Genomic DNA, 13,122 nt, shown 5'->3' with positions numbered 1-13,122 from the left:
TCCAGAGGCTTGGAAGCTGCACACTGAAGCTTTTGATCCAATTGAGTTGTTTTTTTCCCTTTGTTTCCTTGCATCCTGGCTGTGCCTTCTCTCCCTGCTGTACTGTGACAGTGACACTGTGTCCTCCAGCCTCAGCAGCAGCACAGGGTGGCTGTACAGTGACGAGTTCACTCACTGACTCACCCAAACTAACCCAAATCCGAAAAACACACAGTGATCTCGGGGTAAACGGTACACTGAAAGTGTCTTTGAGAGCCCTGAGAGACAAGGACGAGATTGACTTAAAATCTGAAGCACAAGGTGGGGGGTAAAATGGGGAGCAAGGCTGAAAACAGATGGCTTTGTGCAGTGCTGGGGGTGGGACAGGTCAGTGGTGGCACTGGGGTCTCGCCTGCCCCCCTGCAGCAGCAGCTCCTGCAGCAAGCTGAGATGTGCTAGAGCAGAATGGTGAATTGTGGTGGTTGTCTTTTCCACTCTTCCCAGCTGGGATGAGCTAATTCCACCCACGGTCCCTCTGTAGCCTTTGCTGGTCATTCCAGGGACACGGATGCCTCTGGGAGGGCAGCAGGGGCAGGGTGTGCCCACCCAGGGGGCCCATGTGGTTTCACAAAAGGCTCCTGCAAGAAGGAAGGCTTGAGAGAAGCTTTTGGTATCCCTTGTGTGAGTGTAGGTTTGTGCTTTTCTACTTGATCTCTTAGTTCTGATGCCTTTCTCCCCCAGAAAGTTTTGGATACATTTAAAACCCCCAGGTTTTGATGATGTGCAGTTTTAAAATGGCACTTGTGAGGAATCCTGGATCCTTTCCACCAACAAAATGGTGGCAGCTACCCACAAGAACCACCCTGCCTTCCTGCTGTCCTGGCACGCTGCATTTTCACACGCACACAAGCCCAGCCTCTGAAAAGAACTGAACCAACACAGATTTTCTGCTGTCTAGTTTCTGCTGGCATTCAGTCAGGCTGTGGAAAGCCTGAGCTGATGATGTGTTCCCCACCTTCCAGCTCTTTTCCTCTCTTTTTTTTTTTTTTTCCTTTCTCTTCAGCACATATCTGGGGTGTATATTCCAGAAGGGAATGAGATCTAAATAAAAGCCAGATTTTTTTTTTTTTTACAGAAATGGGAGTCTCGTATTTCAGTCAGTTATAAAATGAGCAGGTTGTGGTTGCATAAGTGGGATGGGAGCAGTAGTTTCTGGAGCAGCTGACATGGAGGAGGATGAGGGGAGGATGAAGGCTGCTGCAGCCTGGCCTCCGTGCGAGAGGAGGGGGGGACTATGGAACGAAGGAGGGGATTTCCAGGTCACTGATGTTTGCTGGGGGAAGGAGCTATCAGCTCCCCCTCGCTCCAGGCAGAGGTTCCCGGCTGGGGGGAGGGTCCAGGATCTGGATCCAGGGTTTCTGCACCGGAGCAAGCCAGGGAATGATGCTTTGGTGGGGGAGCTGCAGAATGTCCTGCACTAAATCTGATCCAGGCATCTCCCCTGCTCTGAGAGACCAGGGCAGGGGGCTGGGCTTCCTTGGGCTGGGCAGGCCCCCAGCACCCCAAAACCCAGCTCCAGGTGCCTCTGCAGCACCCCAAACCCTGCTCCACACCACCACAGCCTCTCAGCCATGCTCCTTAAACCAAACACTGCAGCACTCCAAACCCTCACAGCGCCCAATGCCTGTCACAGCCACTCTGGAATCCTGAAACCTGGCTCCAGGTCCTCCCACAGCACCCTGGAACTGGACTGCATAGGCCTCCAGCACCCTAAAACCCTGCTCCATGCCTCCCTCAGCACCCCAAAACCTGACTCTGGGTCCTGCAGCACCCCAGAGCTTTGCTCCAACCTCCATGAACCCCCAAAACTTGCCTTCTGGTCCCCCTAGCACCCCAAAACCCTGCTCCATGCCCCCCAGAACCCCAAAACCTGGCTCCGAGTCCCCCTTCAGCACCCCCAAACCTGACTCCAGGTGCCCCTACAGCACCCCGGAACTGCAATGCTTGGCCCCAGCACCCAGAGCCTGCCCCCTGCACCCGCAGCACCCCGAGGCCGTGCCTCCCCATGTCCCCCCGAGCCCATCCCCGCTGAGACCCCAAACCCCCGCTGAGACCCCAAACCCCCGCTGAGACCCCAAATCCCGCTGAGACCCCAAACCCCCGCTGAGACCCCAAATCCCCGCTGAGACCCCAAATCCCCGCTGAGACCCCAAATCCCGCTGAGACCCCAAACCCCCGCTGAGACCCCAAACCCCCGCTCAGACCCCAAACCCCCGCTGCAGACCCCAAACCCCCGCTGAGACCCCAAACCCCCGCTGAGACCTCAAACCCCCGCTCAGATCCCAAATCCCCGCTGAGACCCCAAACCCCCGCTGAGACCCCAAACCCCCGCTGCAGACCCCAAACCCCCGCTCAGTCCCCAAACCCCCGCTCAGTCCCCAAACCCCCGCTGAGACCCCAAACCCCCGCTCAGACCCCAAACCCCCGCTGCAGACCCCAAACCCCCGCTCAGGTCCCAAATCCCCGCAGAGACCCCAAATCCCCGCTGAGACCCCAAACCCCCGCTCAGACCCCAAACCCCCGCTGCAGACCCCAAACCCCCGCTCAGTCCCCAAACCCCCGCTGCAGACCCCAAATCCCCGCTGAGACCCCAAACCCCCGCTCAGTCCCCAAATCCCCGCTGAGACCCCAAATCCCCGCTGAGACCCCAAACCCCCGCTCAGTCCCCAAATCCCCTCTCAGACCCCAAACCCCCGCTCAGATCCCAAATCCCGCTCAGTCCCCAAACCCCCGCTCAGTCCCCAAACCCCCGCTCAGTCCCCAAATCCCCGCTCAGTCCCCAAATCCCCGCTGAGACCCCAAACCCCCGCTCAGTCCCCAAATCCCGCTCAGACCCCAAATCCCCTCTCAGACCCCAAATCCCCTCTCCGCCATCGCCCGCGTCCTCCCGCGCCGCCTTTCCCGCGCTCGGCCGCGAGACTTCCCGCCAGCCCCTCCGCGCGGGCGGGGCTATGCTGATTAGGGGCGGGGTTATGCAAATCGAGGACGCTCGCACGGCCGGAGCGGACGGCGATCGGTGAGTGCCGGGACCGGGACCGGGAAGGGGACCGGGACCAGGACTATTACCAGGCACCGGAGGTGGGGCCGCGGTGTCCGCCCCTCCTCCGGTCCCCGACCTCGGCCCCTTGCAGGGCTGCCGGGGAATGACTCCAGAGACGGGACCCGGCCGCGCTTGGGTGCAGGCAGGAAGGGCAGCCCCGGATAACGCAGCAAGGACAACCGGGGTTTTGTTCGGGTTTGCTCCGTTTTTGCGCCGTTTTTGCTCGGTAACCGTGCCAGCGGCGGGGGACGCACCGAGCAGCGTGTGATGCTGCGAGCTGGCGTCGGTCGTGAGCTCTCGCTTGTCCTGGGGTGTAACTCCAAACCCCTGAGCATCCCCGTTCCCGTCCTGGAGCGGAAAACCTGCCCTAACAGCTCGACTTTCCTAGGTAGCTCTTAATTAACCCTGTAATAGTTTGGCCTTGGTTAGTGGCTGTTAATTAACCCACAGCTGCGTTGTCTGCCCGGAGAACTCCACTTTCCTAGAACCCCCGATCCGTCCCCAGCTGGGATTTTGGGAGCTTGCATGTCCCTGAGATTCAGCTAAATAGTTGAGCTCACGCCTGGGGCCACGTGTGTTGTGTGTCCTGAAATGCTGGGACGCCTCTTGCTGCCAAGATGAGGGAACAAACCCTCCCAGCTCGTGGGGGGCTGTCGGGAGCCGCCGCAGCGCCGGGTCTGCGTCCCGCCCGTCCCCGAAAATTGTCCCGTCAGTGCCGAGGGCCGGCGTGTGCCGGGTTCTTCCATCGGGAAGTTGCTTTCCGTCCCTCGAGAGCAGCGAGGCACCCGGGCAGTGCCGCGGGCACGGGCTGGGCACAGCTGCGGGTTCGGGTGCTCGGCTTTGGACAGGTCCCGGTGGAAGGAGCAAAGGTGAAGCCGCTCTGCTGCCGACCTGTCCTTGAATTCCTCCGCTGTGCGCGGAGCAGAGAGCTTTAGAAAGACAGGTTTGAGCCTTGGATGTTGGGGAAAGGCTGATTTGCTCTGCCGGGACCTCGTGGGGAGCAGCCCCAGCCCAGGGCGCAGCGGGTGGCGCAATGTCCCCATGGCGCATTCCCGCAGCCTCGCTTCGCGCTCCTGCCCTCCTTCCCGATGTGTCCGGCTGTGCCACCCCGGTGCCCTGCGTGGGCAGCAGCTTGGCCTGGACGTGGGGCTGGGAAGGAGGACCCGGCCCGGCAGCCCGGGACACACCCGTGCCGCTCTTATCTTGGCACTGCAATCCCACCCGGTGCCGTCTCCTCCTCGCTCCGGAGCGCGGTTCTGGAGCTGTGGCCTCTATCTGTCCCATCCAGTCAGGTGACTCTGGTCCCACCCGGCCTCCTCCCCTCCCTCTGGTGGGATTAATTGTTTAAAACATTTTTTGGATTCTCGAGGTGGGTTTTGTTCACTGAGCCCTTTGTTTGCCAGTCCTGCCTGGAGCCAGGCGCCCGCTGGAGCTGCCAGCTCCGGTTCACCCGAGGGCTGTCCCCTTCCCTGGAGTGAGGCCTGGGGCAGCAGCGTTCCAAGGGCTAAAAATGGCTTGCCAAGGGATGCCATGATGCTGCCAGCATGCCTGTCAACTGCTCTGTATCCCCCACGAGCACCACCTGATGGTTTTATTCAGGGTTTTTATATGTGTAAGCCTCTCACCAAGAGGGGCCTTTCCTGATGCCCAAGCAGAAGCAATTCCTTGGGGTATGAGAGGCTCAGTTCCAGCCCTGGATTGAACACAAATTCCCCTTTGTTCCAAGTGTCCTGTGTACTGGGGTGCTCTGACAGAGTTTGGCTCCATATTAGAAGATCTTAAGATCTTGAGTGTGTAAAATAAGTGAAACACTTCATATTAAAGGTTTTCTAGAAGAACTGAGCCATCTTCCAGCTCTGTTACTGGCTGGTGTCATGGGTGCTGGTGTAAAACTTCGTCCCCTGGATTCTGTGCTGAGAGCTGGAGCTGTGCCTCCAAAGGGACTGTGATCCCACTTGGTTCTCCAGAGGGAGTTTGGATGCAGGCTGGGGGTCAGAGAGGTTTACTGCCTGGAGAATCCCTCCTGGGATGGACCAAGGCTGCTCCCCTGAGAGAGTTCCCATCCTCCTGCTGCTCCTTCTCCATAGGGAAGCCCTGCCCTGGCCAGGATACTCACAGGCATCCACCTGCTCTTTCAGAATCCCATCTCAGCTCTGCTCCTGCCCACCTCCCTCAGGCTCAGCTCCCAAAACCCCACATTCTTCAGCAGGAACTTTGTCTCCTAGGGCACCCAAGCTCCTCTGTACAGGCCGTTCAGGGGATGTGGCCCTGTGTGAGCAGCCAGAAGTCCTTGGAGCTGCTGTGCACAAACAGTCCCTTGTTGGGGTCGTGCAGCTGTTCCTCTGCACGGCAGCCAAGCACCTCATCCCAGGAGAGCTCCCTTCCCACGGCCCCTTCATCACATCCACCAGCAGCATGGTGGTGGGAATTGAGCCCTCATGGAAATGTAATTCTTAATGGGCTGATCACAGATTTATTACTAGATCTGCTAGAGAATAAAACATTGCTACACAAGAAGCTTCAGCCATGAGATAGTAATGATTGATTTATGTGTGAATTTTGTTCTCTGAAATTTGAATTTTGAAATCTGAATCTCTGAAATCAGTTTTGCCCAACCCCACAGTTTTCTTTACCCAGCAGTAAGTGGCCACTGGTGTTGTGCAACTGTGAGAGTTGTGTGAGAGCTTTAGAGCCCTGGATGGTTGCATGCCCGTCTCCAGTGCCCCTGGAGGTGCCCCTCTTCTGTAACTGCACCTTCACACTGCAGCCATAAATATGTGGTGCTGCACAGAATCATGGAATGGTGTGGGCTGGAAGGAACCTTAAAGAATCACACAGAGCAGCTCTGTATCTTCTCCAAAAACTGTATCCATACAAAAACTGTGTCACACAATTTCTCAGCACTAAGGAAAAGTAAAGTGAATGAAGAATGACCCTCTTGGGGCTCAGGGAAAGGAACCTGTGGAGGGTGAACATGATTCTGCTGGGGAGGTTGTCAGGGGCTGGAAATGGGGGGTTTCATACACAGGACTGGGAAGTTTGTGGGGAGGAGTCACTGATGCCCCTGTTAATGGGAAGGGCCGTGCTGTGACTGCTGATGGGGGTCCTGCAGCACCCGAGGGTGCCCGGGGTAGGTGGGGTGGAGCTGCCTGGGCTGCAGCTCATGGCCTGGCATGGGACAGGGTCAGTCCTGCTGTGGCTGCCTGGGTCCCAGCCCCTCCTCACATGTGCCAAGAGCAGCAGCTCACCAGGGCCCCGCTGGTTTGTTTTGGTGTTCCAGAGTCTCCTTCCCTGACAGCAGAGCCCACCATGCAGGCAGACTCCGTTCTCCACAGTGGATACTTCCACCCCGTGCTGCGCTCCTGGCAGTGCACAGCCACCACCTTCAATGCCTCCAACCTCATCTACCCCATCTTTGTCACGTGAGTGAGCCCCAGCTCTTGGGTGAGGGATGGACCCGGCTCAGGGTGTCTGGCTGGGCCCATCCCTGCAGCCCCTCAGCTCTTAAACAGGTTCAGAGTTCCTGTGGACAAATCTGGGAGAGAGGCTTCCTTCTCCCACTGAGTGCTCACGTCTCTGTCCCATCCACCTCCCACAGTGACAGCCCTGATGCCGTGGAGCCAATTCCCAGCCTTCCTGGACAAGCCAGGTATGAATCCAGCCCTGTGTCTGGGGAGGGTTCATTTATGCCCCGAGCATGAGCCAGGGAGAGGCTTCCAACCCTCTGGCTCCTGCTTTGGAGATCTCCAGCATCAGACAAGGTGGGAACGTTCATCCACTAAGGGAGTGGAGGGAATCACGCAGGGAATGCTGGAAAAGTGTCAGTACTGGGAGGGACAGCACCAGGGTCTGGCTGTGTCCCAGAGCACTCCCAGGCTGTGTGGGCTGGGCACACAGGGAGGCTGGAAGTGAACAGGATTTCAAACAGCAGCCAGAAAACCTCTGCAAGGATGTGGGATCTGGTCCTGCACTGGGTCCCACTGGACTGGCAGCTTCCCTCTGCATCTGCTGCACATTAGCAGGGCTTTGGGCAGGGGTGCTGTGTTGGGAAAGGGGGCTGGAGCTGCACCATGGACACCAAGATAAAGGATCCAAGGGCAGGGCATGCCCATCCCTCCAGAGCAGTGTCCATGCTGGGCAGATAGTGCTCCTGGAGCCCCAGATAAGGGCTCAGATTGTTCCTCCCAGTGTTCAGGCAACACCTCCCCTGTACCTCCAGCCACTGCCTGGTGATGCTGGATTGCTGACAGGGCAGCAGCCCAGCCCCAGGGCAGCTCTCCCCACGGAGCAGGTCTGGGTGCCTGGCAGCTGCTTCCCTTTGCCCTGCTCAGGTATGGAGTGAACAAGCTGGAGGGGATGCTGCGGCCCCTTGTCGAAGACGGCCTCAAGTGTGTGCTCATCTTTGGGGTGCCCAGCAAGGTCCACAAGGTCAGTGCACGTGTGTGGGGGTGCTGGGATAGCCACAGGGCTGTCAGAGCAATCTGGGGGTGGTCTCCTGATCAAACAGGAGCAGTTCAGGGTCTCTGGCTGGCATAGGATGGGATACTGCAGAGACACCCAGAGAGTCCCCAGAGCTCTGCAGGTGGTCCCAAAACCTGTTCTAGCTGCCCATCACCCTTTTTCCTCAGTGGGATCTGACCATCCAGCCTTACAGGGTCTCACAGTTTCAGTTCAGGAAATGCTTCCTGGGCAGAGCTGCTGCCACGGAGGAGCCGGTGGGAAGTGTCAGCTGCACATGCTGAGGTGTTTCTGTCCTCACAGGACGAGAGAGGCTCTGCTGCTGATGCTGAGGGCACTCCTGCCATCCAGGCCATCAGGAAGATCAGCTCCACCTTCCCAGAGCTGCTGATTGCCTGCGATGTCTGCCTGTGCCCTTACACCTCGCATGGGCACTGTGGTGAGCATGGGCCGTGGGGCTGGGCCGTGCTCTGGGCATTCTCCTGCCTTTGGGATTTGCCATTTTCTGCTGAGGGTCTGGCCAGCTCCTGCTCTAAGACTTGGCTTCTCTGTACTGCTGTAGTTGAGCCTGGGTGATCTCTCCTAGGTTTTGGCCAGGGGGTGGGAGGCACGGGTGGTTCAGGCCCTCCCTCAGGCCCCTGAGTCTGAGCATCCCTCTGTGTCCCCCGAGTCTGAGCATCCCTCTGTGTCCCCCATCTTTGCCTTCCCTTCCCTGGAGCACCCACATGCTGTGTCCAGCTCCCAGTGGACTCCTGGTCCTTATCTACCTCCCTTAATGCATCAAGTTCCCCACTGCTGTTCTGAGCATCTCCTCAGCTTGTCCCCAGAGCCACACTCCCCTGGGACTGAGGGACGTGTAACCCCAGGTTTGTCTCCCAGGCATCCTGCGTGAAGATGGCACCATCCAGAACGAGCTCAGCTGCCAGCGGCTGGCAGAGGTGGCGCTGGCTTATGCCAAAGCAGGTGGGGAGCCCCCGGCAGTGACACCCCAGTTTGGCTCTCACAGAACTGCCCCTCTCTGGCTTTGGGCAGACCCAAAAGCAGACTGGGCCTGGCTCCAACTGGGAGTGTTCCCCTGCCCTGTTCAGGCAGCACCCAGTGCTTCCCAACATCCCTGTCCTGTCCGTCCCTGCAGGCTGCCACATCGTGGCCCCCTCGGACATGATGGATGGGCGCATTGCAGCCATAAAGCAGGCACTGATCTCCAACGATCTGGGCAACAAGGTGAGCCAGGGACCTGTGTGTGCCACAGCCACGAGCCACCCCCACAGCTGGGACAGGGCAAGTGGCAGGAGGGGCAAACCCCCCCTTGGTGCCATGGGCATTGGCCTGCCCTGGCACACACAGGAGGGGAATGTCCTTGGCTGGAGGGGAATGCCCAGGCGTGGTGAGGGGCCAGATGTCTGGCAGGGGGAAGGTAAAGCTGTGGGAGGGAATCTCTCCTGTCCCAGCACTGGGATGTGGCCCTGAGCTCACAGCCCTCACAGCCTCGCTCTGCCCTCCAGGTCTCAGTGATGAGCTACAGCGCCAAGTTTGCTTCCTGCTTCTACGGCCCCTTCAGGTGGGTCTGTCCCCCAGCCAGGTGTGCCCGGCTGGGGCCAGGATGGCTGGGAGTGCATTCCCAGGGAGTTACTTGGGAAAGGGGCTTGCCCAGAGCTGGGCTGTACGTGGAGCCACACTGGTCACTTTGCAGCACCCTACTCCTACTTCTCCGTGCAAAAAGGAGACAAATGTCCAGGAGAGGCTGGCTGGCGGCAAGGTCACTGAAGGGTGATCTTCCACCCCAACCCTTCACCTGCTCAGGTGCTGGTGGCAAGGCAGGCAGTGAGGGAGCTGCCTGCAGCTTCCAGGAGCACTTAGGAGTCACAGGAGTCAGTGTTGTCCCCCAGGGCAACTTCAGGGACAAGCCTCAGCTTAGTCAGCTGTTAGACCTTGTCCCAAGAACAGCCTGACCCTGGCAGGGTATCCCCAAGGAACCTACCTTGGAAAAGAGCCTGACACAATTTTACCCAGACTTTGGGCTGTGGATGTTGAAACAGCTCCCAGGGCCAGCCTGGGCCTGTAGGACCTCCCAGAGCAATCCCTGGGTGCTCAAGTGTGTCGGGAGTGCCCCCTTGGCCTGGCTCAGTGGCTCAGATGCTTGTCCTGGCCTGTCCTCATGTTTCTGGAGCTGTACGAGGTGGAAGGCGGGGGTTCCTCACCCCCTGCCCTCTGCCCCTCTGCAGGGACGCAGCGCTGTCCAAACCTGCCTTCGGGGACCGGCGCTGTTACCAGCTGCCCCCGGGCGCCCGCGGGCTGGCCGTGCGCGCTGTGGTGAGTGTGGCTGTGGGGTGGGACACCTCAGTGGGGTGAGGGTGGGCTGTGGGGTGGGACACCCTCAGTGGGGTGAGGGTGGGCTGTGGGGTGGGACACCTCAGTGGGGTGAGGGTGGGCTGTGGGGTGGGACACCTCAGTGGGGTGAGTGTGGCTGTGGGGTGGGACACCTCAGTGGGGTGAGGGTGCACTGTGGGGTGGGACACCATCAGTGGGGTGAGGGTGGGCTGTGGGGTAGAACACCCTCAGTGGGGTGAGTGTGCACTGTGGGGTGGGTGGGACACCCTCAGTGGGGTGAGGGTGGGCTGTGGGGTTATGCCTGTGGGGTGGGACAGCTTCACAGGGGGCCTGGGTGACTGCACCCCGCAGGGCTTGGGGCAAGCAAGAAGTTGGGAGGCAAATGGCCACGGGTGTTCCCCTTCCATGAGGCAAAGACGAGGCCTGGGCCCAGTGCGTGCCCGAGGACTGAGCACTAGGAGAGTGCAGTTGCTGTCCCCATGCCCTGCTGTGCCTTGGGGTGTCCGTGCAGGGACACGAAGCCATCAGCTCTCCCCAGGCACCACGTGCATGGCGAGGGGAGCACCGGCCACCTTGGCCATGAGGGGCTCACAGCCTCCTGTGTCTCCTGGGGAAAACCACCACGGCTCCAAACTCCTGGGCAAAACCAAGCTGTTCTTGTCCCCGCGCTGCCGCGGCAGGACCGGGACGTGCGGGAGGGCGCGGACATGCTGATGGTGAAGCCGGGGATGCCCTACCTGGACCTCGTGAGGGATGTCAAGGCTCGGGTGAGGCCCGGCGGGCAGGGAGGGCTCTGGGCGGGGGCTGTGGGTCTGTGCGCCGGGACAGAAGGGTTCTGCGGGCGCTGGGGCAGCGCGGGTGTGCGGGGCGCCGTCCCCGGCGCTGACCCGCTCCCGCAGCACCCCACGCACCCGCTGGCCGTGTACCACGTCTCGGGGGAGTTCGCCATGCTGTGGCACGGGGCGCAGGCCGGCGCCTTCAGCCTGGAGGCGGCGGTGCAGGAGGCGATCACGGCCTTCAGGCGCGCAGGTGAGCCTGCGACCCCCTGTCCCCCTCGCCATCCCCCGTGTCCCCCCGGGCTGGCTCCAGCGTCTCGTCTCTCCGCAGGGGCCGACATCATCATCACCTACTTCACACCGCAGCTGCTGCGCTGGCTGCGGGAGGCGGCGGGCCGGCACTGAGCGCGGCCATGGAGCCGGGGCGGGAATTCCGGCAGGGGCGGGAATTCGGGGATGGGCGGGAATTCCGGGAGGGGCGGGAATTCGGGGATGGGCGGGTTCTCCGGGAGGGGCGGCGCTTCCGGGCAGCGGCGCCGGTGGGCCCTGGCACCGCGTGTCCCCGCAGCGCCGCGCACCGGGAGCTCGGCCCGGTGAGCGCCCCGCACCTCCGGGACCCGCGGGGACACCGCGAGTCTGCGCGCACGTTCCAGCGGGGCTGCCGCCCCGGACACCCCGGCCGTGCCCTTGACCCCAGCCCCGGTGCCCCAGCTCGCCCCGGCTGCGCACCCACGTGGGGAGTGTCGCTGCCCCGGCCTGGCAGACTTTGCCCCTGGGACTCGGAGCAGGGTTTGCCGGCCCTGCCGCTTCTGTGCTGACCCTGCCCTGAGCCCTGCCGCAGGGACACCGACGCTCGTACTGAGGCGGACAGAAGGCCGGGGTGCCCGCAGCGCTGTGATGTGACGGGCGCCGCGGGGCTCGGCGGTGTGCCCGGCGCTGCCGAGGCCATGCTCAGGCTGCGCCTGCTGACGTGGGACGTGAAGGACACGCTGCTGCGGCTGCGGCAGCCCGTGGGCCAGAGCTACGCGGCCGCGGCCCGGGCCCAGGGGCTGCAGGTGCAGCCCGAGGCCCTGGGGCGCTCCTTCCGAGAGGCGTACGGAGCCCAGAGCCGGCGCTTCCCCAACTACGGCCACGGCCAGGGGCTCAGCTCCCGGCAGTGGTGGCTGGATGTTGTCAAACAGAGCTTCAGGCTCTCGGGCGTGCAGGACGAGGCAGCCCTGACGAAGCTGGCAGAAAAGCTCTACCGCGACTACTGCAGCCCCAGCAACTGGGAGGTGCTGCCGGGAGCCGCCGAGACCCTGAGCCGGTGCCGCCAGCTCGGCTTCCGCATGGGAGTGGTGTCCAACTTCGACAGCCGGCTGGAAGCCATCCTCTCGCAGTGCAACCTGCGGCACCACTTCCAGTTCGTGCTCACCTCCGAGGCCGCGGGCTTCGCCAAGCCGGACGGGAGGATCTTCGAGCAGGCGCTGCGGCTCGGCGGGGCCCGGCCCGAGCAGGCGGCTCACATCGGCGATGACTACAGCCGGGATTACCGGGCAGCCCGGGCCGCGGGCATGCACAGCTTCCTGCTGCGGGCGGCCGGGCAGGGCGAGGCGCCGGAGGTGCCCCCCGAGCACGTCCTGCCCACGCTCAGCCACCTCCTGGCTCGCATCGAGAAGGAGTAGCTGCGCTTCGGAGGGGTCCGGTGCTGCTGCCGAGCGCTGAACTGTCCTGACATGAGATTTCTTGCTGCAGGTGGGCAAGGAAGAGCAGCAAGTCTGAGCTACCCTATGGAGCAGGAGTTGTGTTCATGTAATAAAACATTTCTGATGCCCAGCAGTGGAGCAGATGTGTTTCGTGGCTCTTAAAACACCACAGAAGAGGGTCAGCTGTGGTGTCTTCCCCTAGAAGGGCTGGGACTGGGTCGCTCCAGAGGCTGATTCTGGCAGGAAATGGAGGCAGATACTGAGGTTTATCCCTTCTCAGTCACCCCAGGGACAGGCCCAAAAATCCCCCAGTGCAAATGGTGACCCTGCCCACACAGAGCACCCAGGACACCCCTGCCCGGGCCCTGCACCCTCAGTGTACCCCACCTTTGGCACCTCAACAACATCCCCCCGCTTCCCAACAGCAGACGGCAGGCAGGAGGTGCCTGCAGGTCTCCTGCTGTGGGCAGGAGCTAGGCAATTTCACTTAATGAGCTGCCAATTAACTAACTTTACTGATTTGGGTAGTGAGAAATAAAAATGATCCTTTAAAGATGATTTTAAACCCCTTTCTCTGGCTCAACTCCAGGCCTACACCTCTTCTCCCTGCCTGCTGCCATCAGCTCCCCATGTTTGCAGCATGTTACACTCAAACCCCACTCCCTTGGGACACTCGGTTTTGGTTTCTTTCTGCTGGTCTTTCTTTGTTCCTCTGCCTGGACATGGCCACAGCCCTCAGCAGTGCCCTGTCCCAGCACGGCTCCCCCATAGGGGACAGCCCCCTGCACTGTCC

At 61.0% G+C, this 13,122-nt stretch overlaps 2 protein-coding genes across 2 annotated transcripts; both read left to right on the top strand.

Moving 5' to 3' along the window:
• Nucleotides 1–3,008: 3,008 nt before the first annotated feature.
• Nucleotides 3,009–11,049, top strand: ALAD (aminolevulinate dehydratase). The gene is made up of 12 exons (XM_021533732.2): nt 3,009–3,055; nt 6,360–6,501; nt 6,678–6,728; nt 7,411–7,507; nt 7,841–7,976; nt 8,417–8,500; nt 8,673–8,761; nt 9,043–9,098; nt 9,763–9,850; nt 10,549–10,635; nt 10,768–10,897; nt 10,976–11,049. Exons 2-12 carry the CDS (start codon nt 6,389–6,391, stop codon nt 11,047–11,049), a joined length of 1,005 nt encoding a protein of 334 aa, XP_021389407.2. The 5' UTR covers nt 3,009–3,055; nt 6,360–6,388.
• Nucleotides 11,050–11,213: 164 nt separating this feature from the next.
• HDHD3 (haloacid dehalogenase like hydrolase domain containing 3) lies at nt 11,214–12,459 on the top strand. The gene has a single exon (XM_021533733.2). It carries the CDS (start codon nt 11,592–11,594, stop codon nt 12,306–12,308), a length of 717 nt encoding a protein of 238 aa, XP_021389408.2. The 5' UTR covers nt 11,214–11,591; the 3' UTR covers nt 12,309–12,459.
• The last annotated feature ends 663 nt before the right edge of the window (nt 12,460–13,122 follow it).

The sequence above is a fragment of the Lonchura striata genome, chromosome 22, assembly GCF_046129695.1.
Source record: "Lonchura striata isolate bLonStr1 chromosome 22, bLonStr1.mat, whole genome shotgun sequence".
NCBI classification, from domain to species: domain Eukaryota; kingdom Metazoa; phylum Chordata; class Aves; order Passeriformes; family Estrildidae; genus Lonchura; species Lonchura striata.
This window is presented reverse-complemented; position numbering and strand designations above follow the sequence as displayed.